General features: G+C 35.1%; 1 protein-coding gene across 1 annotated transcript in view; it reads left to right on the forward strand.

The window, feature by feature from the left end:
- Positions 1 to 21,486: 21,486 nt before the first annotated feature.
- The window catches only part of Idua (alpha-L-iduronidase), a 45,275-nt gene continuing 42,731 nt past the window's right edge, over positions 21,487 to 24,030 (forward strand). The window contains exons 1-2 of the mRNA XM_089233307.1: positions 21,487 to 21,707; positions 22,089 to 22,213. Of these exons, the coding sequence (XP_089089433.1) occupies positions 21,633 to 21,707; positions 22,089 to 22,213 (200 nt within the window). The 5' untranslated portion in view covers positions 21,487 to 21,632. The remainder of the gene's footprint in view (positions 21,708 to 22,088; positions 22,214 to 24,030) is intronic.

Raw genomic sequence — 24,030 nt, forward strand, 5'->3', positions numbered from 1 at the left:
TGGAGATTTTTTGATTGGGTCTTCAAAAGCGACATCGAAATGAGTTTTTCCTGAAAATGGTGCCCCGTTAAAAATCCGGAGAATTTTCCTAGTCAGAAAGAGTTATTTACACTAAGGACTTACTGTTAAATGCTAAAATGGTTTTTAAGATTGGAGGCATGGAGAGAAAGGAAATAGCGTGCTATCATATCAGGCCACTGTGGCCGTTATAGTAAATTTATAGACTAAAACAAAAGAAATAGCTTAGGCATGAAGACCGTAATTGTATTTAAACATGCCCAAAATCTGCAGTTGCTCAGGGCGTTTGGCTGACCGACCACAACCCCGGATCAGTGGCTGGAAGCGTATCGCTTATTAGCTGCACAATTTATTTTTTTTGAAAAATATTTTTGGATGTGAACTGGGCAAGAGGGAGCAAAATATTTGACTGCTCAGGGTGTAAGCAAGGCCGCCCTTACCAGATACGGGACGGCCCGGTGCAAAAACGATAGTGATTCCAGGTGTGTCTCAACAATTTTGGGGCATCAAAAATTTTTAGGACCCCCACCATCCCGATTTTATATATTTTTGGAGGAAAGGGGAATTGACATCCATTATTTCGGAATGTAGAGGAATATTAAGAAATAGCCATACAACAAATTTTAAACGCGCAATTAAATATAAATGAACACAAAAATTGATGAAAATTCGGCAGTGAAGGTAATTGTAAACTAATGAAACAAACAATTGCTGAAAGGAATGAAAATTTTAGACCTGATGGATTAAAGTTATTGAATGGAATAATTCCAGAATTTACGGAAGAAAAATTTTCAGAATATTGATTATATAAAATTCAGAATTTACGGAAGAAACATTTTCAGAATATTGATTATATAAAATTCAGAATTTACGGAAGAAAAAATTTTAGAATTGATGGAAATTCAGAATTTACGGAAGAAAAAGTTTTAGAATTGATGGAAATTCAGAATTTACGGAAGAAAAAGTTTTAGAATTGATGGAAATTCAGAATTTACGGAAGAAAAAGTTTTAGAATTGATGGAAATTCAGAATTTTTTGGAGGGAAAAAATTCAGAATTCAGGGAATTTCAGAATTCCAGAATTTATCAAAATGCATAATTCACGGCAGAAAGAAATCCCCATTTTTCGAAAATTCGAATTTCCGGAAAATAAAATTCCGGAAGTTGTGAAAATTCAGAATTAATAAAATAATCCCAGAATTAATGAAAATACAGAATTAATGCAAGAAATAATTTAAGAATTGCTGAAAGCCTCCAATAATTTACCGTGAGTGCGGGGCTCCACAAAGCGCAGGGCCCGGTGCGACTGCACTTGTCGCACACCCGTAAGGACGGCTTTGGATGTACCTTGGAAGACCTTGGTTATGAGCCTAATCGCAACAAAGAAAACAGCATTATACGTTTTTGGTCAAATGTTAGATGCTTTTCTCTCTCTCGTCTCATCAGTTTATTTATTAAAAATTGGAATATCATTTAACCCTCAATGCTCTTTTTTTTCGGGCTAAATAGGTTTAAAGATGGAATATTTCTGTGGATGTCAATTGGAGAGTTTATTTGGCTCGTCAAAACCGAGATCAAAATGAGTTTCCTGAAAATGATGTCTCGTTAAAATCCGGTGAATTTTTCCACCGAACCCAGTCAGAAAGAGTTATTTGCAGTAGGATTCACAGTTAAATGCGAAAATGGTTTTTGAAGATTGGAGGCGCGGGGAGGAAATAAATGCTATTATATCAGGCCACCGTGGCACCACTGTCAGAAGCAGGCTTTGGCCACGGTTTCCTAAACCGGAACGTACATTTCCCATTGAATTTCGCGTAGAAAAGGTTTTTGAGAAGAGTGTGGGTAAAGAGAGAAAGAGAGAGAGAGAGAGAGAGTGAAAATCCTGGTTTTCCCGAACTTAAGTCGCACTGAAGCCCGTTGCCCAGTGCAAACCTAGTGTCGGCGGTGGTAGTAGCGTGGCATCGTGTCGCGGAAGACAGGCCACGCTATATGTGCTGTGGTGTAGTGTGGTATGGTATGGCGCGAGTGTGTGTGTGTGTGTGTGGAGTATCAGCAGCAAGCGATAGGTAACATTGCCTAGAGAGCGGAAAATCGGTTCTCGGCAAAGAGCGGCGGCGGGGGCTTAGGAGCGCGACCGCTGGAGCGGTAAAGTAAGAGAGGGGCGAGCGAGAGAGGGAATGGCGCTTTGCTTGATAGCCTAATCCTGCAGCGGTCAAGAAAAGTGATCGCTGTTTCACACTAATGATCTGGCCGAGAAGCAAACAGTTTGTGCGGAACGAATTCGTTTAGAGTAGGATCCGCGGAGGATTAGGTGCTTAGCTACTGCGATGCCGACGGGTGGCGCGCCGCCCACTCCGTGTATATACGATGGATGGATGGATGGATGGCGGTAGGAGATTTTCCTAGAGAATGGGAAGAGATGGGCAACCGGGTAGAAAGAGACCAGGAATCTTTTCTCGAAAAGAGTACTGTAGTAGTAGTAGATGGTGGATGGAGTGTGGATTTGCCCGTGTGGTTCCCCTAAAGTAGTGCCAGAGCGGAAGTCTGATTACTTCCGAGAGGACTGTTCCATCACCAAGCAGGAGGATTTCCTCCGCTTTTAACACGTCCTTTTCCGAAAGCAACGAAGGAAACTTTGCAAGGGTGTAATATGTATTATGTGTAGAGCTCCCTCTCTTTCCTTCTGTAAATGATACTTTAGTTTAGCGTCGCCTCAGAAGCCACTGTGACATCGACGGTTTTCAACACTATCTCAGGTCACACGCATACACTCTGTCAATGAGATATAACTGAAAGAGTAACGCAACTAGCGAACATGACTAACAAAAAACGAAAAAAAATGGTTCTTTCTTATACTTCAGGATGACTGAAAACTTCAACAAGTATAGTACTTTCGGGTAATATGGAATATCACTTTTATTTTTTCGATGATTCCAATTTGAAACATGGTAGAAACCAAAAATCTGTATTTCTATAAAATTTAGTTTCTTACCTTTGCATTGTCAAGTGTATCGTATTTAAAAATAAATATTACAACTAAGAAAACATGCATTTAAAATTTTTTCGTAGGGTAATATGGAACAGAGGGTTCAAAATGGAGAAAACTAATTCGAATTGATCAAAAACAATATTTAATGAATCTATGACAATGAAAAATAAGAATTTCATCGTTTGTTTTCGTATTTGATGATGCGGTGTGTCGTACTCTATTTGCAAGAGTCACAAGTACAATCTTCCTATTCTGCTCCAAAACAGTCTGTTGCCCCAATAACTCTGAAATCCATGCATTCTTTATCTCTTCAAGATTTGTCTTCTTTTTTTTTTAAGTGTCATCGGCAATTCACTACAGAGCTTACTTCAAGGAATACACCAGAGTGAAGAAGCTCTTACCTGTCGTTTTCATCATCAATCCAGATTTCAAAGATGTGTTGCATCTCTGTAAATACATCAGAGGTGCTGAGCAATTTTATGAGTGGAACACTTGAATGATATTGTAACCTGTCGAGTGCCACTAGAGTTATTTGCTAATTGTTCGAGGGTAACAAAACCAGATTAAATGTTTAGAATTTTAAATCGAGTAGCCCAGTAAAATTTTTTAACACAGTTATTAGGGGGATCGTCATCATTCTGCAGAACCAACCCCCGTTAGACTGATTTTGTTTTCACTAAAATCGTTTTACATTTCCAGTAAAAAAACTCGTACGATTGAATACGAGATGGCATACAATGTATTGTATTGTGGTGTCTTAGAAATAGGAAAAGAGTTTTCAATCTATATTAAATTTTGAAGAATCTGCAAGTGTCAATTTTTCACAGTTTGCCAGTTGCAATATTCACGCTTTTCATTAACTCTTTCCATGGCATAGTAAAAACTACATGTAACCCCCTCCCCTTAAAATGCATATCTCTTTTAATGAAGTAGACTTTCTTCCGATTTGCTTAGGGAAAGTGACTCATTAAGAAAAATCACCTTTACAAAATATCTAGGCTTGTCAATGCTAAAATAAGAGGTTTTTAAGGAGGCGAGATATCTCGTGAATGTCTGTGTGTGTGTGCGCGCCATTGAGAGAGTTAATTATTTCATATCACCGTAACTGCCTAATTGTTATCCACAGTGGCATAAAACTGCACTTGCCAGTTTCTCTAATTTGAGTAAAAACGGTCCTTTTTGAAATCTTGAGGAATAGTTGTGTTTGTTGGTCGGTTATTATAGAAAAAATGGCAATCCTTCTACTCATATGCAAGTCATTTATAATCTGAATTTCTTATTGCAGAGTATACACACGGCTGCACCTTTTATTTATGATGTATTGTGGTATTTATGTTACCACCAAAGCAGTTCGTCAATTTCATTGTAAATTGATCCGGCTTATGTCCAAATTTCGGGCTTTGACCAGCTAGTTCGCGAAGTGGCCGCAGGTCCCTGGCCAAAGTCCAATAACAAAAAACGTTATTCGGGGTCATCGCCAAGTTGCCCCGAGGGGCGGGCCGTCACGGGACACTAGGACTTCAATCATCATCGCCAAGTTGGAGTATTTTTCGTGATAATGATGTCCACGTTAGCTATGACAATCCATCAAACCGCAGTCACGATAAGGTAATAATTTTTTCCCAAAAATTTGATAGAAAAACTATAATCTCTGTATATTATTATTTTAATAGTTTTTTTCTTTCGAATTTCTCTTTTTTGCTCTCGTCACATGGAGCTAATCCAATACAGTTACTATGTATACACATGCATCACACGTTGGCGATGAAAAAAATGGATTTGCTGCCTACCGGACTGTCTTACACCAGCACATCGAGCTTTGGCCGGGGATCTCCGGCCAGTTTGCGAATTGGCCGGCCAAAGTCCGAATCATTTCTAAAAATCGGACTTTGGTCAAAACTTTCGGTCGATTCACGAATTGGCCGCAATTCAGACTTCGACGGTAACATTTATAACTACAGCATAATATGCTTTGATACATTAACCCTTTAAGTGGCATTGACGAGACATCTCGTCTTCATAAAAGACTCTTATTTTATCACTGGCAAGGCCAGATATTTTGTAAAGTTGATTTCTCGAGAGAAAAATTTTCCCTATATCACTTAGCCTTAGCCTATATCACCTGCTGAAAATCGGAAGAAAGCCTATTTCATTAAAAAGGTATGGTATTTTGAAGGGAGGCTTAGTGATTTCTAATTGCCGTTTAAAAACGGCAAAATCAGAAAAAAAAATCATAATAAATTCTGAATAAATTTCAGAGTAAAACCTTCACTAATGTGGAGTTCGCTTGCTCATCCGTTATAACAAGCCACTGTGCATTACATTAAATTCTTATGTATCTGTACACCATCTTACAATTAAATACTACAGTATGACTAAGTGGCCCGCGGGCTGCATAGAAGCTTTTGATTTGACCAGCTATGTCTGAAAGGTTGAATACCCCTATTTTAAACTTAGCACGTATTCCATACAGAAAAAAGTTCCTGCCGATACTAATCATAAAAAAAAAATTTTAATTTTTCACAGAGGTTTTCAATACCAACAAACCTAGAAATAAGTAATTATTTCCATCATCGATAAAACAATAAACCCTTAAGGGACTCAATTGTACTGTGATAATACATAGGAATGAGAAAAAAATTCTCCTCTTTCAGAATATTTTTCGAAGAAAAAAGTGAAAGGCATTCATCTTAATGGAATGCGAATGAGATGCATGATGGAATCATTCCTCAAACAAAAGCATCAGAAGAGGAATAGGAGAAAAAAAAAACATGAGAATCATAGAGCTATCATTACATGGAACATAGAGAGTAGGATGATGATAGTGCTCTAGTGCCCTAGCGCATGTCAATTATAAATCGAAAGGAAAAATTATTCGCATATAAAAACAAGATCTTCAATTAGCCCAGCCATCAAATATCCAACCAACTGCATCCTCTCGTTTCTCAATCCATCATCTGTCTGAGATATACATATATATAAAAGGCCTATTAAAAACCTTTTTTTTTTTACCCTTACCCTATTTTATAGTATATTCTCATTACCCACACACACACATACATTTGACGGGTATTCCGGGCCTAAGCGCTCCGGGGACAAACGAGGCGAGATTGTGCTAGGGTCGAGTAACCAAGGCAAGAGAATAAGAACCGAGGGTTGAATAGAGATGGATCCCTAACATACATATACTCACACCGCATTTCGTGGAGGACGGGAAATATATATATGTGTGTGCCGGGAAAAAACCTGGAGAGGCAGGCAAAAAAAAAGAAAAAATGGAGGAAAATTGAAGTTTTATGCGTGTTGGTAAAAAAAAAAGTATGGTTCGGGAGTATGTATGTCCTACTGAAAAATTCGGAGAAGGAGGAGGATCCTAGAGAAGATAGTCCTGGAGAAGAGGTGAGGTTGGTGGTACGTACCGCATCCATACTATGTGCTCTGCGCCATCTATTCCATTCCAGAAGAATGCTCGCGCCAATTAAACGGACGCTTAAAGGTCTGTCTGGTGCGCAATGCTTGAGCCAGATCTTCTCTTCGCTTCGCTCTCTTGCGCTCGCTTTTTTTATTCTTCATACCACTACTACTACTACTGCTATTTTCTTATTTTATTCCTTATATATTCTTTCGCTCTCCTTATACGTTTATATATATATATATATTTTATTCTTTTTTTTTTTTTTTTTGCCTTCATACACTGCATCTCAGACGGTGTCACACGGCGATTGAAGTTATAATGGCGTTTTCAAAGCTACCCGGGGGAAAAATTCTACGCTTCTTGTGCTCTCCATTAGCCGCCCCTGGGAAAGTAAAGGAAACCCAAGGGCTGGGAGAATTGGGAGAAATAAAAAAAGGAAAGACCATAGAAAGATGCGAGGTAAAGATGCGAGCGAGCGAGAAAGAGATCCAGGCCTTTACAGAATAAATAGGCTTCTGGGAAAGATGAAAAAATAAAAAATAAAAGCGAAAAGATAGCAGTGGGAACAAGGTTCCTAACCTCATCTCTTTCAAGACAACTGACGAGAACATGTCCTTAAAATAAATGTCTATGTATATATATATATACTTACATATACAGAAAATCGAAAGAAAAGCCAAAAATGTCACTTAAGAGCCGTTTTTGTTGGTCTCTTGAATTTTTAGTCTAACCTTAAAGCAACCATGTGCAAAAGAGACGTCGCTTTTATGTCAGTTTCGATACTGGGACACGTAGTGATATGGTTGGTGTTATTCGAGCGAAAGTTCCAGATTCTTCACTTTATTCAGTTAAGGTGTCTTTCATGACAATATAGAGCTGTACCATGCTAGTATATATATTTTGATACCATTTCCTCGTGACTTAAGTATAATTTCTAGAAGAATTTACGGTTCAAGGGAACGGTATTTGTCTCAGTCTTGATTTCAACTATGTAAATATTTTATTCGTAAAATGTACACCACCTTGTTATATATATACTTAAGCTTACACCTTGTTACTCTGCGTTTGCGAGTTATGTATGTTAACGAATTACAGTGATAAAATAGTCATAATCGTAGTTTACATACAAACGTGCTTCAAAATTGCAGCTTACGACAGTTTTGATTCTTCACGCATGACTATTATAAAAAAATTCAGTTATACGCCTTATATATATTTGAAATATTATTAACCCTTTAAGCGGCACAGCAGAAGTCATTAAACCCCGTTTAAAATGCAATGTTTTTTTTTAAAATTCGTTAGGATATCAGTGATGAAAATTCTTTATTTTGCCACTTTTTTAGCTAAATCACAAAAAGAATATTCAGGATTTTAAGTTTTCGAGTTTTTCGTTCACCCACATAATAGTTAATTTTCATTTAAATGTTGAGAAGAAAGACGAAAATATTTTCTATAATTGGCGTTTTTTCGTTTGAGCACCATATAAAAATTTAGTTTTTATATACATCCTGTAATTTTACGGAGATGCCCCATCACCCCTTTTAGATTTGATTTTCTTCTTTTCACTGGCATTTTCTCACAATTTGCTTCAACTTTAAAATCAACAGTAGAACTTATATTCTTTTCGGACGATCTTCATGAAGTACCCCATATATACCATACAGTCCTACTCATAAGTTCAGTATAAAATTCGTAGTCTTTCAATTTTCAGGGAGTAATAGGATGTTATAATATCGAATTATTAATAACTTAATAATATATATGCAAATACAAATACAAATACAACGCCACAACAGGCAAAATGCCCAATGAGGTGGCTGAGAAAAAGATGCCCATAAAAATATGGATGTCATATATTTCAAAAATACAGCAACCCAATTAAAAATGCAATTAACAAAAATTGTAAACAATATATATACATGATGAAATATTATACAATGCCCATAAAGAATACTTATGGTTGTCTTATTCTAAGTATGGATAGCTTTTGGATTTACCCCAACATGTTTATCGTATTTCTTTTTAAACGTGTCAATTGTGTTACAATTTACTACCTCCGGGGGTAAGCTATTTCATTTACTAACAACCCTATTAGAGAAAAATTCCCTGCGACACCATAACCTTGCATTGTCCCTCACCAATCGATACTGGTGTTCCCTTGTAAAAGCAGTCGATTGGCGGTGTACTAAAAGTTCATGGTCCATCCTATCCATCCCATTGAAAATTTCGAACACTTCGATCATATCTCCTCGACACCTGCGTTCATCCAATGTAAACATATTCAAAAAATGAAGTCTCTCTTCATAACTCAACCCCTTCAACCAAGTCTATGTCCCTCTGTAGGTATGGTCTCCAAAACCTTACAGCATACTCCAGTCCAGGACGAAAAAGCACCTCGAAAAAGCGGAAGAATGACTTTAGGAGAACGCGAAGACATTTTTTTGAAAATGAGACCAAGCATTCTATTCGCTTTTTTGACCACCACTGAACAATGTTCAGAAAAACCTAAGCCGCTCGTCAATGAGAATTCCCAAATCGGTGACCCTAGTTGCATCCGGGATAGTGACACCATTCAACTCGTAAGAGAACCGTGGGTTGTTCGAACCAAAATGAGCGACCATGCACTTATCAACGCTAAACGTCATGTTCCATTCATTTGCCCATGCTGCAATCCTGTTTAGACTGGTCTGGAGCGACTCCCTATCGCTTTCATTCCCGATTACCCCCATTAACTTCACATCATCTGCGAATTTGCTAGTAATCCCATCGATACCCTGATCGAGTTTATCGATAAAAAGTGAAAAAAGTATGGGGCCAAGGACACTTCCTTGAGGAACTCCACTTGTGACGTCTGTCCAACCAGAGAATTCCCCGTTCACCATAACTCGTTGCGACCTATCTTTTAACCACGATTCTATCCAATTCAGCAAGTTGCCCCCAATTCCAATCTCGTGTAAACGCTTCAAGAGTTCACCATGTTGGACCCGATCGAATGCCTTCTGGAAATCAAGGTAAACAACATCTACATTTTTGCAGGAATTATGGTAATAGTTTTTTATTATATTGGGTTTGGTTTTTTCCACGGATGTGAGTTCATAAGGAATTAAAGAATCTTAATAAAAATTTATATTACCTCCGACTCAAAAAAGTTTATGTAGTTACTTCATCAAACACACGAACATTTTTTTAAGTTAGAACTGAAATCAAACATAATGTCTGACTCTGAATTTGACGGTAAACAAAGTATCTCTAGCAGTGGTCTCTACACCCAGCTTTTAACTAGCACTATGTATTCTGTATGTAGTATTCTACCTGTATAGTTCATACTTAGAAAATATGTTTATAACACTCGGTGATATGATAATTTTGGGCATTCTATACGAAAGCATCGAGACATATTTCCATACTGTTGCACCTGCCACCCGACTTCTGAACCGACAATGTCCGATTCAGTCACATAACCCGAGTTGAATCAAAATTTGAAGTCTTACAATAATTTTATCGTACGTGACGAGATCAGCATTAGTTCCGTGAAGCATATCCATTTGGTACATGGCCAATGGAATTTTAGAAATAACTGGAATAAGAATGTCGGTATTGTCTAGCTCTAGTCTGTTATTAATAGCGAAAAATACACTGTAACGAAACCTCGCTACAACGATAATCGATATAACAATAAATCTCTCTACAACGATATTTTTCTTATCTTGCTTGGATTTGGTTAATGTTTAGTTCTCAATATAACGATAAATCCCATTATAACGGTAGTTTCCATCACTGCAACGATATTTTTCTATATTTTATTCGAAAAATTACCACCAGTCTATTTTTAACCACACAACATTGCTAGTTTTTTCCTTCTATTTCCTTCTACTCAATAACATTAGTATTTCACGCCACCTGACAAAGGACGTATCAACAGCATTATGGGCCCTGGTTATAGTGGTGTTTTGCCCCCCCCCCCACACACACACAGCTGAAAAAGCACCAGCCCATCAATTTACATATCTCGAAAATCGTCATTATAGCCAGGTTCTCTATGTGCCTGAGACCCCTAAGGCTCGGGGGGGGGGGGGCATGCGTTAAATCGCCCGAGTGGCGTGGTGGTAAGATGTTCGTCTACCACCGTGAAGGTTGCTGTCATGGTCCTGGGTTCGAACCCGAGGGAGGATATAGATATTTTCCCCAACGAACTTGAGGCGACCACCTTTTCCAACCCATCTCATAAATGGCAGTAAATTGCAATATAGCGATATGGCCAGAGTTTATGTTTGGTGAAGTAGTAGTAGCCCATGCGACAAGACGACACAGCGTCTGACCTCCAAAAGCGTTATTGAAATTGCTGCTGGTACAACTTTCTGTGTAAAGCACGAAAAAGTAGGGCAGTAAACTCCTCCACGGGATGAAATAGCTTCAAGTTGACTTTTCAAATCCAATTTCCTACACCCCCGATCCACTTTTCCCTTTTTAAAAATATCTAACCATAGCTTGCAGCAGTTATTATTAAATTGCATTTATTACTCATCCACTTTTTTCCAGTTTTTATACAAATACATAGGCCACAACAGTCAAACTGTCCAACGAGGTGGTTGCAAAAAAAAGGTGCTCATAAAAAATATGGATGTCAAATATAACTAGAATACCCAATATAAGAGTATATATATACCAAAAAAACTAATAATCGAAAATATATAACACGCTGCCCATAAAAAAGTTTATGGTTTTCTTATCTAAGTAGATAGCCTCTCGTTTCGTCCATTATAAGCATCGCATTTATTTGTTAACCTTCCGTCGGGTGCGATATGTTGATCGCTGAGTTCGGGCGCAACGTGCTTGATGGGCACATGTTCAAAAAACATCGTAAGCATCTAATCAAGTTCATTTATACAACTAGTGATGAACATGATGATTAGAGGTATCAATACCAGAAAAAAGACAAAAGTTTCTGCAAAAAACCATGTATTTGACATTAAATCCAGTCGAACAAATTTTAATGGTGCGGGGTGAGGTGATAAATTGTCCGCGAATTGCCTGTCCTTATAGCGAATTTAGCTGGAAAAAATATTTTCTCAAAAACTCTATAGCATATTTTTTAAAAATTCTTTTCGATCCACATTAAAGGCATATATCCACACATGCTGAGAAGTATGAATAAATAATAATAGCATTCCATTCGATAATTTTAAACTCATTTTAACACGATTACCATATTTTCTATTCTCTTGCAGATTTTCTTTTTAAAACAAAATTACTTTTTCTAACTAATTTATTTCAGTTATTACTGATATTTGTTACTTTATTGATTGATTATACTCAAAATGATAATATATCCCTCATATCCAGAAGAAAAAGGTGGAATAAACAATGATACCAAAATATTTTTAACAAAATGCTACAGTGAAATTATTTATTTTCGGAACACTTAATTCAATGTTTGTATGCATATCATAAATCAAGCTTTTCATTCACAAAATTTTCCCCTATAGCACAACACTTCAATAATTAAATATGTAAAATCGCAAAAAAATATAGTTTTTATTTTCGATTTGAATTACCCATCAGACATTTCGCGTAGAATGGAATTTCAAACAAAAAATAAGAGAAACAACCGATTATTTAAATTTAACAAATACTCAAAGTGCTGCAAACACTTGAAAAATATATTTACTTGATTATTTAAATTAGTTTACGCTTATCTAATCTTTTCCACAAATGAAAAATTTGGAAATTTACAAAAAAAAATATCTGCCAGCGCAACGAATCTTAATAAAATTCATCTAAGTGATGATGAAACTTCATCCTCGTGCGTTGACCGGATTATGATTAGCTTGTACTACCGGTAAACGGTTTTCCCGTATGTAATGCGGGGGTTTTTCCCCAATTTTCCTCCGTTTTGCAAATTCGAATATCTCAGTGAATATTGCACCTAGAAACGTGAATTTTTTTTGGCATCAGGGCAAACAGGGAAACAACTTTCTAATTGGGTTTTTGGGCTAAGGGGTAATGTATAAAAAAAAAATTATTTTAATAACTATGCAACTCTTTGCAAAATGAATGACATATCTGAGTGATATATGAGTTATTTGAATACTTTTTCTAACTGGAAGTATGCCTCTAGAGTCAACGGTTCACCAGTAAAATGTCATACGCCCTGCTACCTATGCACCCTGTATATAAAATCAGAGGCCTTTCAAAAGGTGTTTGGGGCCCTCCATACTTACTGTAACAAAATTAATTTATCAAATGCACAACGTTACTGATAAATCTGCACACACATCGGGCTTTATCGAATTATTCAAGAAATTTATCGTCCTTCAATGTTTTTCGCTATTTTATAAAAATGGTCCACGGGCCACGGCAAAAAGCTATAAGGGCCCTGTTTTGAAGACCCCATCCCTTACAAAAAGATCCCTTACGATTTTATTTCGTATATATATATATATATATGTTCACATGTGTGTTGTTCACATGTTTTTATGAATTTGAAAGGCTGTTTAATATTCGTATATATATATATATATAGCCTTTCAAATTCATAAAAACATGTGAACAACTGAATTTAAAGTTATTTTTTTTAATAACATGATTTTCACGTATTTCCAAGAGATCCTTAAGATCCCTCAAGGGAAGATGGGTATTTTTAGACCAAAATACACACACACACACACACACACACACACTATAATCACGTCTAGTGGTTATCCGATGTTTGTTCAAAGTTGAAGAAAATTGAATTTTTTTCTACGATTTTAACGGCCTCAATTATCCTTTTAAATAGTCAATGTTGCCGATTGGGAACGATTCTTTGATTAACTTTAAAATCTATTAATATTTCTTTTATGAAAGCACTTTTTTCCTAAAGACGTGAAAAATTCAAAACTTAATTTAGAAAACAGAAATTTCAATCACTTCAGCACTTATGCCATAAATTTAATCTTGTAAATGACTCCTTTTTCAAGAATAAAAATACAATGTTTTGTTTTCAGTTTTAATAAATTTTGTGGATGTGTGTGGGTGTGGGATTTTTTTTCAAAATTTCTCGGTTGATGTTTCTGAACTAAAAAATCAGAAGAAATAAAAAAAATTAATTGAATCTGAATTCGTCCTTTATAAGAGGTTTTTTTAACACTCTATATTAGCGTTTCTTAACCTATGGTCTACGAACCAGAGGTGGTCCGCGACGATGGTATAGGTGGCGCGCAGACGGACTTGAAATTAATCACCCGTTATAATTGATATTAGTAATATCCATATATTGGTTCGCATAAAATTATGTCTTCATACTTAGGTTCGCCATACATCATTGCGTTTCATGTTAGACCATGCATTTTTTGATGACTAATGTTTGTATAGGTGTGTACTATCACCTCTTAAAGTTTTTCCCATCTTTTCTGAATCACCCTGTACACATAATGTTATACAGGATGATTCAGAAAATATACAGTAATCAAAGAAAACTGTATATTTTACCCCTAATTAACAGTTTTAGCTAATTAAAAATACAATCTAATTAATTAAATTGCTGTGTTGATGTAATTTTTGAATTAAAAATATGCTAACAGCACCAATTTACATCCATTTGCGTAATAAAAAATTATTCAATACGTTTTTATGGGGGTGAACCATAGAGGGTTAATAATAAAAATGTCAAAAGATTCGTGGGTAGCAAAAAAATTTACTTTATTATTTACTCACACCATGGTCATTTTACGTTAGAATTCTGGAATTCTGAATTTTTAGCAATTCTGGAATTCTAAATTTTAACCAATTCCTGAAACCATTTCTTTCATTTATTCTGAATTTTCATCAATTCTGGAATTCTCTGAATTTCCATTAATTCTGGAATTCTCTGAATTTCCATTAATTCTGGAATTCTCTGAATTTTAATCAATTCTGGAATTCTCTGAATTTTAATCAATTCTGGAATTCTCTGAATTTTAATCAATTCTGAAACTATTTCTTTCATTTATTCTGAATTTTGAATTTTTATTAATTCTGTAATTTTGAATTTTTATCAATTCTGTAATTTTGAATTTTAATCAATTCTGGAATTCTGAATTTTAATCAATTCTGGAACTATTTCTTTCGTTTATTCTAAATTTTCACCAGTACTCAAATCATTTTTTTTCATTTATTCTGAATTGGTATGTGTGTGGGTGCCGGATTTATTTTTCATATATATATTCTCAATTCTCATGATTTTCATTTCCTGAATTTTCGATTCTCCTCTCTCACAGAACAAAAAATTCGGAGGTAAGGGGGAGCCTTGCTATTATTTCCGTAAATGGCCCCGCGTCTGGTATAAGGGTGGCCCTGCTACATAACTTTTTTTATATACCTTTCTGGTTCCATGGGTTTGTTAAGCTAAATATTAAATGGAAATATTAAATGTAATGTCTGTATCTCGCGCGTATATATATCGGAAAACCGAAAGAGAATTACTAGACTGCCATCTATACTCAAGTAATGGAACTTAAATTTTGTTATGAAAATTCATTTTTCACATCACCTTTTAGAGCAGTGTTTCCAGTGGAATTGTCCAGGGGGGCGATGGAAACTACGGGTATAACATAGGATCCTATGGGTACGCTTGAGTTGGGGAGCGATGAGAGAAAAAAATTTCTGAAGAAGGGGCGATGAAACAAAAAGTTTGAGAAACTGTTTTAGAACAGTGGTTCTCAACCTTTTTTTGTCCATGGCCCCCTTTCAACCATTTCTCATTCATGTGGCCCCCTCGCAAGCATGACTAATTTTCTATTCCCCCCCCCCTCCCGTTTTCCTATTAGAAGATAGTTATTCAAAAAATTTCTGAAGTATAAATATGTTTGAATTTAATTTGATTAATTTTTAATTTATGAAAGTAACGAAAAAAGCAAAATAAACATAATAAAAAATACAGTAAAAAATTAGAATACATTATTTTCAATGAATGTAAACTCCGCGGTTGAAGACGGCACAATGTCATCAAGTTACTGTACTGGATGAAATTTGTATTATTTCCACAAATTAGTTTTTTTTTCTGTAAATAATTATGGTTTCATTGAGAAATGTCAGTTGTAGCTTCCAAAATACGCATTCTTATAATGATAAAAATCGCAAAAAGTGGTAGCAAGCAGTTTTATTAATTTTATTCTCTTCATGTGCGGATAAAAGTAGTAATGAGGGAGTAGCCACACAAATGAATCACAGTTGAAAAGTTGAACCTTTCACATCATTTTAAATAATACATGTATCAAGGATATAGGTTCATGTTGTAGCCCTAGTCTGAATTTTAAAAAAAAAATGGACTGAAATACGTGTGAATAATTTTTAAATATTCGTTTTTGAACCATTCGTTCCAGAAAAATGACGCAGTAACAAAACTGTTCATGTGAACATAATAATGATTCATTATCAGGATTTCAAGCCCATCGGGAAATATAAATAATCCGATTTTTTTGAAAATAAGAAAATTATCAGTTTGTTGATTTCATTTCGATACGGTGAAAATCTGATATTTCGTTGGATGACAAGCTACCTTCAAGTGGCTTTTCGGTTCATAATGTGGCCGCTCTCTCTCAAGCGAACGAAGCAACGTGCGAGTTGGCTTAAGCACAGCACAATATTTCACATAACAGTCCGTACTATATTTAATATACTGGGCGCATCGAGATAACGGGGCATATGACATTTTACTGGCGAACCATTGGTCCTAGAGGCATACTTTCAGTTGGCAAAAATACCCGAATAATGTGTAGTACCTTAGATATTTGATTAATGTTTGCCGGGGGTTGCATAATTATCAAAATAAAAAGTTAACTTTTTATACGGACACCTTGAGCCCCAAAACCCGATTGGAAAGTTGTTTCCTTGTCTCCAACAAAAAAATTCAACGTTTCTAAGTGCAATATTCACTGAGATATTCGAAGAAAGTTGGAAAAAAAACAGCATTAAATGCGAGGAAACAATTTTACCAGCATTTAACGCTGTTTTTTCCCCCAAATTTCCTCAATTTTTCGAATTTGCACATCTCGGTGAATATTGCACTTAGAAACGTGAAATTATTTTAGTTGGCATCGGCAAACACAGAGCAACAGCTTTTTAATTGGGTTCTTTGGCACACGGGGACGGTATAAAAGTTGTTTTTTTTTTAATTTTATAACTATACAACCCCTTACAACATGAATGACGTATCTGAGTTGGACTCATTATTTGGATACTTTTTCTAGTTGGAAGTATGTCTCTAAGACTAACGGCTCGCTAGTAAAGTGTCATACGCCCTGTTACCCATGCAGCCTGCATATACACGTAAAAAAAAGTTTGAGACAAAATACAGTCGACTCTTGTTTTAACGAATACCGTCATAACGGAAAAAATATCGTTTTAACGAAAACTTTTCTAATCCCCCGGGTAAGTTTACATAGGAACAATATAAAAATGTGGAATTCCTTTGTAACGGAATTTCATTATTACGAAGTGATTTCTCCGGTCTCTTGGAGTTCATTATAATGGGGTTTGGCTGTATTCCCTCCCACTTCCCCCCCCAAAAAAAATCTGACATTTTTGTACTAACATAATTGAACTTCGGTAATTTTTTATCTGAAAACAGTCCTTTTTACTATTATAAATTTATGGAGGAAACAAAAGGAAGAAAGGGTGGGGAAAAAAAAGGGAAAATGGCCAAGAGGGGCTCGGTTGTGCGTAAATGCCTTGGAATTCCACTTGTGCGCAAGGGGATTCGCGCCTCACTCCCAGTTTTATGACAAAATTTCACATTTATGAAACGTTTGACTACGGTCACGATTAATCTCTATATACTGTAGTTTGTAGAAAAAAATCGTTTCTCTCATTGATTCTGAAATTATTTCTCTCACTACTTGTGGAATGTTTTGTAAAAGATTTTGTGAAAAAGTAATTCGAAATTACTTCTCTCTCTATTTCTTTCATCAATTCTAAATATGTACATTTTTTGCTTTGAGATTTTTTTCGGCATTTCTATAAATATAATATGTAATGTGCAAGCCTGCAAGCCTTTCCGTCGGAGGGAGACTGCGAAAAGCTTCGAGGGCTACACGCGGCACACGTAGGGTTACCAGATCGAAAACCGAGAAAGGAGGACGCTTGTGCGGGCACAATTCTTATGGTCACTTTTCCGAATTTCCACAACAGGTGGCGTCACTATACTAACAAATATATATATAGCCGTCGCCCAACTAAAACAGAACTTCTAAAAAAAAGCGAGAAAAGAAATAACGAAAGGAAAAAGAAATAAAAATCATTAACGATCCGTTTCCTCTCGCTTTTAATGAATTGTTCACACAGTCTCTCTCTCTCTCTCTGGTCAGTTCTATTACTTCGCCTAGAGCAGAGCGAGAGGCTTTCTTTCTTTACCCTCAAAAGGGTTCTTTATTTATTTTGGGAGCATTGCTTTTTTTTGCCAGGGGCAATTTCGGAATAAGAATCAGCATTGAGTGTTTGTGCATCCTGTTTTCTTCATTTCTGAATGGAAGAGGCAATTCCCCCCCCCCTTTCCTTCTCCACTTCAGTACACGGCATTAGCTGTTGCTGAGCAAGCAAATGGTAAAGTGGATGTTGCGGTTTTGTTGTTCCAGAGCGGTTTTTAGGACTGCCATTTTCATATTAGCCTGAAGCAAACTGAACCATGGTTAAAATTGCATCTGCCCTGCTCGGGAGCAACTTATTGGGTTCTTATATTCTGGAAACTTCGACGGCAATTGGTCAAAGACAGTAAAAATGGGTGGGGAATAAAACAGAGATATACTATATGTTTCAGAGTGGATAAAAAATTTACTCATGGAAAAAAATGAAAAATAATTCTGGAAACATGAAAAGGAGGATAAAATGGCAAATTTTCTATAGGCGCGTATACACTAGCGCACCGATCTTGCAACGCATGACCATGGGCGGAGATACGGGGGGGGGCATGGGGGGCATTGCCCCCCCAGAGCCAAACATGGAGTCGACTGATCGAATGTATATATTGTATAGATGAATTGACATCATCATCATCATCGTGCCCCCCCCAGCAATAATGACCTTGCCCCCCCCCAGACTTCCAAGTCAATCTCCGCCTATACGCACGACCCCCTGCAGCAGTTTTAATCCGCTCGTGGGGGTACACAAACTCTCCTTTCTTTCTTCTGTGTTCGTTGAAAAAACCGATTCCTACATGGGTCCAGTGAAAGCAGCTCAAGAATCGTTCACAACACCGTACAAATTACTGAACAACCAATTGCGAATGCTTTCATTGCATGATCCGCGCACTAGTGTATACGCGCCTCAAAACGTAGGAGGACGCTTTAAATGGCATCAGAAAGTAGAACATATCCTCTTAAAAAAACGTCTGAAAACAATAAATAAAGATCATACATGCAAGTAAGCTTATAGAAAAAACGGGACGGTGAAAAATAGAGAATGCTCAGTCAAATACAATATAGGTCAAAGCCGTTGCGAGAGGGGGGACTTGGGGGGGGTCTGGAAGAATGAAGAAAAAAATAGAATTTCACTTCAAGTGACCATACATCCCGTATTTTCTGGTATGGAGTTTTTCTGATTGTCAAGGTTTTTACCGTTTTTTAAGCGAAGCCTACTTAAATTCTTATTCTTTATTGAGATCAAAGATTGGAATTATTTTTCAACTCATAAATTATATTATGATAATCACAACATATTTGTCAACATATTTGTTTATTTCGTGGAATTCATTTAAATTCATTGCAATTTGCAGTGGTGCTTCATTTCCCGCCATTGGTGATTTATCAGTGATTTTAGCAATATTTGGAGACTGCTTACTTTTGGTATAATTTTTGGCGAAAATTAGCAATGTTCCGTATTTTCCCGTATTTGGAATTCTAATTTCCCATATTTCTCTGAAAGTAATATGGTCAGCTTAATTGCACAGCAAAAACATTGTAAATTTATTAGTATAAATAAAAAATCCTTGATACACCGACCATCGAGCTTATATTACTGGAGGGAGAATCAATCCTCCGCGACGGCGGCTACATCTAATGCAAGGAAACAAGGACTCGGTGAAAACAAAGCTCGTTTGCCCATAGAAATGTACAGTTTGGTCTCTAAACATTGCTTTTTAAAGATAAAAAAAAATATAGTGAACTCATCTAAAAAGATGAAGAAAGATTAAATTATTTATTTCATTAATACTGGAATAATTTCTTTCGTTAATGCTGAAAAATTTATTTCATCAGTCCTTGAATTTTCCTTCATTAATTCTTGAATTTTCCTTCATTAATTCTGGATTTTCCTTCATTAATTCTGGATTTTCCTTCATTAATTCTGGAATTTTCCATCATTAATTCTGGAATTTTCTTTCATTAATTCTGGAGTTATTTCCTTTATTAATTATTATTTCTTTCATTACTTCTGGAATAATTGCTTTCATTCTGGATTTGTTTCTTTCATTAATGCTGAAATTATTTCTTTCATTGATTCTGAAATTATATCTTTCATTGATTCTGAAATTATATCTCATTAATGCTGAAATTATTTTTCCATTAATGCTGAAATTATTTTTTCATTAATGCTGAAATTATATTTCTTTCATTAAAGCTGAAATTATTTCTTTCATTAACGCTTAAATTAGATTTCTTTCATTAATGCTTAAATTAGATTTCTTTCATTAATGCTTAAATTAGATTTCTTTTATTAATGCTTAAATTAGATTTCTTACATTAATGCTTAAATTATATTTTTTTCATTAATGCTTAAATTATTTTTTTTATTAATGCTGGAATTATTTCTTTCATTAATGCTCAAAAAAATTTCTTTCATTGATTCTGAAATTATTTCATTAACTCTTGATTTATTTTTCATTAATTTTGGAATTATCATTTTTTTCATCAATGCCGAAATTATTTCTTTCATTAATTCTAGAACTTTTTCTTTCATTAATTTTGGAATTATCCCTTTCATCAATCTGAAATTACCTTCCATTATCTCTTTCCTTAATTCTGGAATTATCTTTCATTTTTTCTCAAATGATGTTCCATTAATTCTGGAGTTATCGCTTTCAATTATTTTGGAATTATCACTTCATTAATGCTGAAATTACCTCTTTCATTGATTTTAGAGTTATTTCTTCCATTAATTCTAAAATTTTTTCTTTCATTAATTTTGGAATTATCTCTTACTTTAATTCTGGAATTACCGCTTTCATTAATTTTGAAATTATCACTTTCTTTCATTCTGGAATTATCTTTCATTAATTTTATTATTGTCTTTCATTAATTTTATTATTATCTTTCATGAATGCTGAAAACATCTCTTTCATTAATTTTGGAATTATCACTTTTATATAAATGCTGAAATTATCTCTTACATTAATTCTAGAATATTTTCTTTCATTAATTCTGGAATTATCTCTTTCAATTATTTTGGAATTATCACTTCATTAACGCTGAAATTACCTCTTTCATTGATTTTGGAATTACCTCTTTCATTGATTTTGGAATTATCTCTTCCATTAATTCTATATTTCTTTTTTATGGGAGCTAGATACGTATTTCGAATTTTTTTTTTTAAGTTCAACTTATTAATTAAGATCTGCCTGTTTTTGCTTCAAAAAATGTTTGATGCGGAATTTCTTCAACGTAATTTATATGGACCCATAATTAATTTAAAAACATCCAAAACTATATGGATTGATGCAATTGGGTAATATAAGACAATACGGAGACATTAATTCTCATTTTCCCGCTTGAGAAGATATAAATAAAAAACTGAAATATTAATGTTATTGCATGGATATCCACCTCAAAGAAGTGGAGGTCTGGCTCATTATTTTATATTTAATTTTCTGGGCTTCGTATCTCTAAGCGAACTCAATATTTCGAAAACCAAAGATTCAATTAAATTTTTAAAATGATTGATGTGACGGAAAACCCCCACTAAATTTCCGCATTTCTATGCTAAAATCGACAATTTTAACATTGATCTCTATCGGCGAATCGTGTTTGTTTGCACCGAGACACGTGATCTTCCGACGGAGATGTTGGGGACACCGTTCTCAGCACTGCCAAGGCGGAGACCGCTGACGTCATCTCACTCCAGTAATATAAGCTCGATGATACCGACAGATCTGTATAATTTTTTTCAAAACACTTGAAGGACGACAGTAGGTAACCATGGGAACGGATGCTCTTTCGCCGATTTTGTTTTTGTATTCACTGAACTCTTTTGCTTGACTGCCAGTATGTTGACAGATTATTTTAAAAGACCTGTGACTATTTTCTTCATTATCGTTTTCGTTCCTTATTCTGTCGGAAACGTGAGTTGATGTTCAGAGTGCTTGAAAATATGATTTCAACAAAAATATGCTATTAACATGTATAAATAGGGCCGCAACTAGATGCTTGGTCACCCGGGCAAGTGCGCATTTTGACGCTCCCTTGTAATGTTGAAGGAGAGGTTCTCAGAATGAAATTTGCGCCCCCTCGGGTCCAGCGCACGGGGCACGAGACCCGCCTGCTCCCCCCTAGTTGCGGCCCTGGGTATAAATATTCTTGTTCAAATATCATTATCTGTTAATCATTTAAATAAATTTTCATCTCATAGTTTTTACGTGCACATGTAAATTACCATCTTTACCATGATATACATGCGATGTTCATTACTTTTGTGCTTGAGAAAACAACTTGTTCTTTCTTAGGAGCATCGGAACAATAACGAATCTTGTTCAAATTGCGATATCCAAGATGAAGAGTATAAGGTGATAGTTAACAGTAGCAAAACCATTGCCAATCTGCACAGATTTTGGAGAAGTACAGGTTTATGGTATGAAAAAAATAATTACTGTATTTTACTCACTTATAGGATTAAGTATGATTTTAGAGATCAAAATGAGGAAAACTATATTTACTAATGCAACGCCTTATTTTGTCTATTCACAGATAATAGTATAAAATGCACGTATAAAGACAACTATATTTTCTTAACACTATAATCTTTTGTCTACTTATACTCTTCCTCTGAAATTTTGTTTCAACCCTCCTCTCTTTTTTACTCTCACTCCACAAATCATTGGCTTCCAATCCATTGAAGGCATTTGAAGTGCAGCATTTCTTGAGTTACTCTGACATCAGCTTTTGAGGTATAATCTTTCACACATCTGACATCCACGTAGCAATCTGTGAAGTATTGCTTGTTTGATGTGGCCAGTTGGGACCACTTCATAATCTTTGGCAGTAAACCAGTCTGTGTATACTTTCCTTACGTGAACTTCAAATGGTTTGTTAATGCATGTGTCCAAAAGGTGACCCATCTGTAAAAATTGGCCCAGCAGTAGAAAGCTGTAATAGCAGTGTGAGCTATAGACGGTTAAAAAAAATTGTTAAAAAAGTGCAAGGAATCCTTCGCTTAGGCATGTAGGATAATTTAATGTTTTTGAAGCAGTGAAAATTGAATAAAAACCCTCATTCTCTATGGGAGTAAATACAGTATTTTTTTTAGCATATCTATTGTTTCTTTTCATGTTAAAATAATTTCTTTGAAAATTGAATTTGAATGTTAATGAACTAATTTTATAAAGTCTTTGTATTATATTTGTTAAAGGGGGTTAGTAACATTTCAAGAAAACTAATATATGTTTACATAATGTTTTAATTTTATAAGAGTGTAATAGTGACTGATGAGAAAAATTTTCTTTAAAGTATTATGGATAACTACAGATGTAATGAAGGCCATGTTCAGGATACAGGATATAATCGATAGTTTACATAATATGATAATACATAGTCTACATACTGAGAATATTGTTCAGGTTTTATTATCAATACTTGTAAAAATTTCATGTTCTTAACATAAAAAAATAAATTCTTAATATAAAATTCTCATTAAAATATGAAATTTTACACAACATTAAATTGATTAAATTTTCTTCTCTATTCATTTCTTATGTATGGCGGCAAGATTTAATTTTTGTATGCGTTTAAATAGCATGTTATATGATAAATTTTATACATCCAGTAACTTTATAAATGAATTGTTTACAATCTGCTGTGGTAAAAATACATACAGTGAAACCTCGCTGCAACGATAAATCCAAGGCCGTAGCGGGGGTGGGGGAACTTTGGGGTCTGCCCCCCCCAAAAAAATGTGAGAAAATGTACGAAAAAGGGAAAAAGATAGCCGAATCTATCACTTTGGTCCCCCGAACAAAATTTTTGGCTATGGATATATTTTTTCAAATCACATTTGGAAATAAGTCCCTCTATAACAATACTTTTTGGAGAGATTTTAACCTACTACAATAATATATTTTATACTTGATTGATACGCTGAAATCACATTTGATATATTTTTTAATTCTTCAAAAGTTTTTGTTTCTTTGAGGGTGTCTAATAGCATCAGCATTTTGAACTATCTACCCTTTGGAAGTGTTGCTGAAAATGTTGTGAAGCTATTTTCTGTGCAGTATACAAAAGTGCTGTGTGGTAAACTACTTTGCAGGGTGAAACAACCAACTGAATTTTTAGTTGTTTCCGCTAATCAATTGTGATTTTTCACTGTGAATAAACACACTCATAAATATATTTTATGGTGCATAATTAACAGCATAAATTTGGTGGTGTCTGATGATATAATGCTACCGC

This window comes from Pholcus phalangioides, unplaced genomic scaffold, assembly GCF_987345545.1.
Source record: "Pholcus phalangioides strain wild (caught in Gottingen) unplaced genomic scaffold, Ppha-v1.0 ptg000007l_1, whole genome shotgun sequence".
NCBI classification, from domain to species: Eukaryota; Metazoa; Arthropoda; class Arachnida; order Araneae; family Pholcidae; genus Pholcus; species Pholcus phalangioides.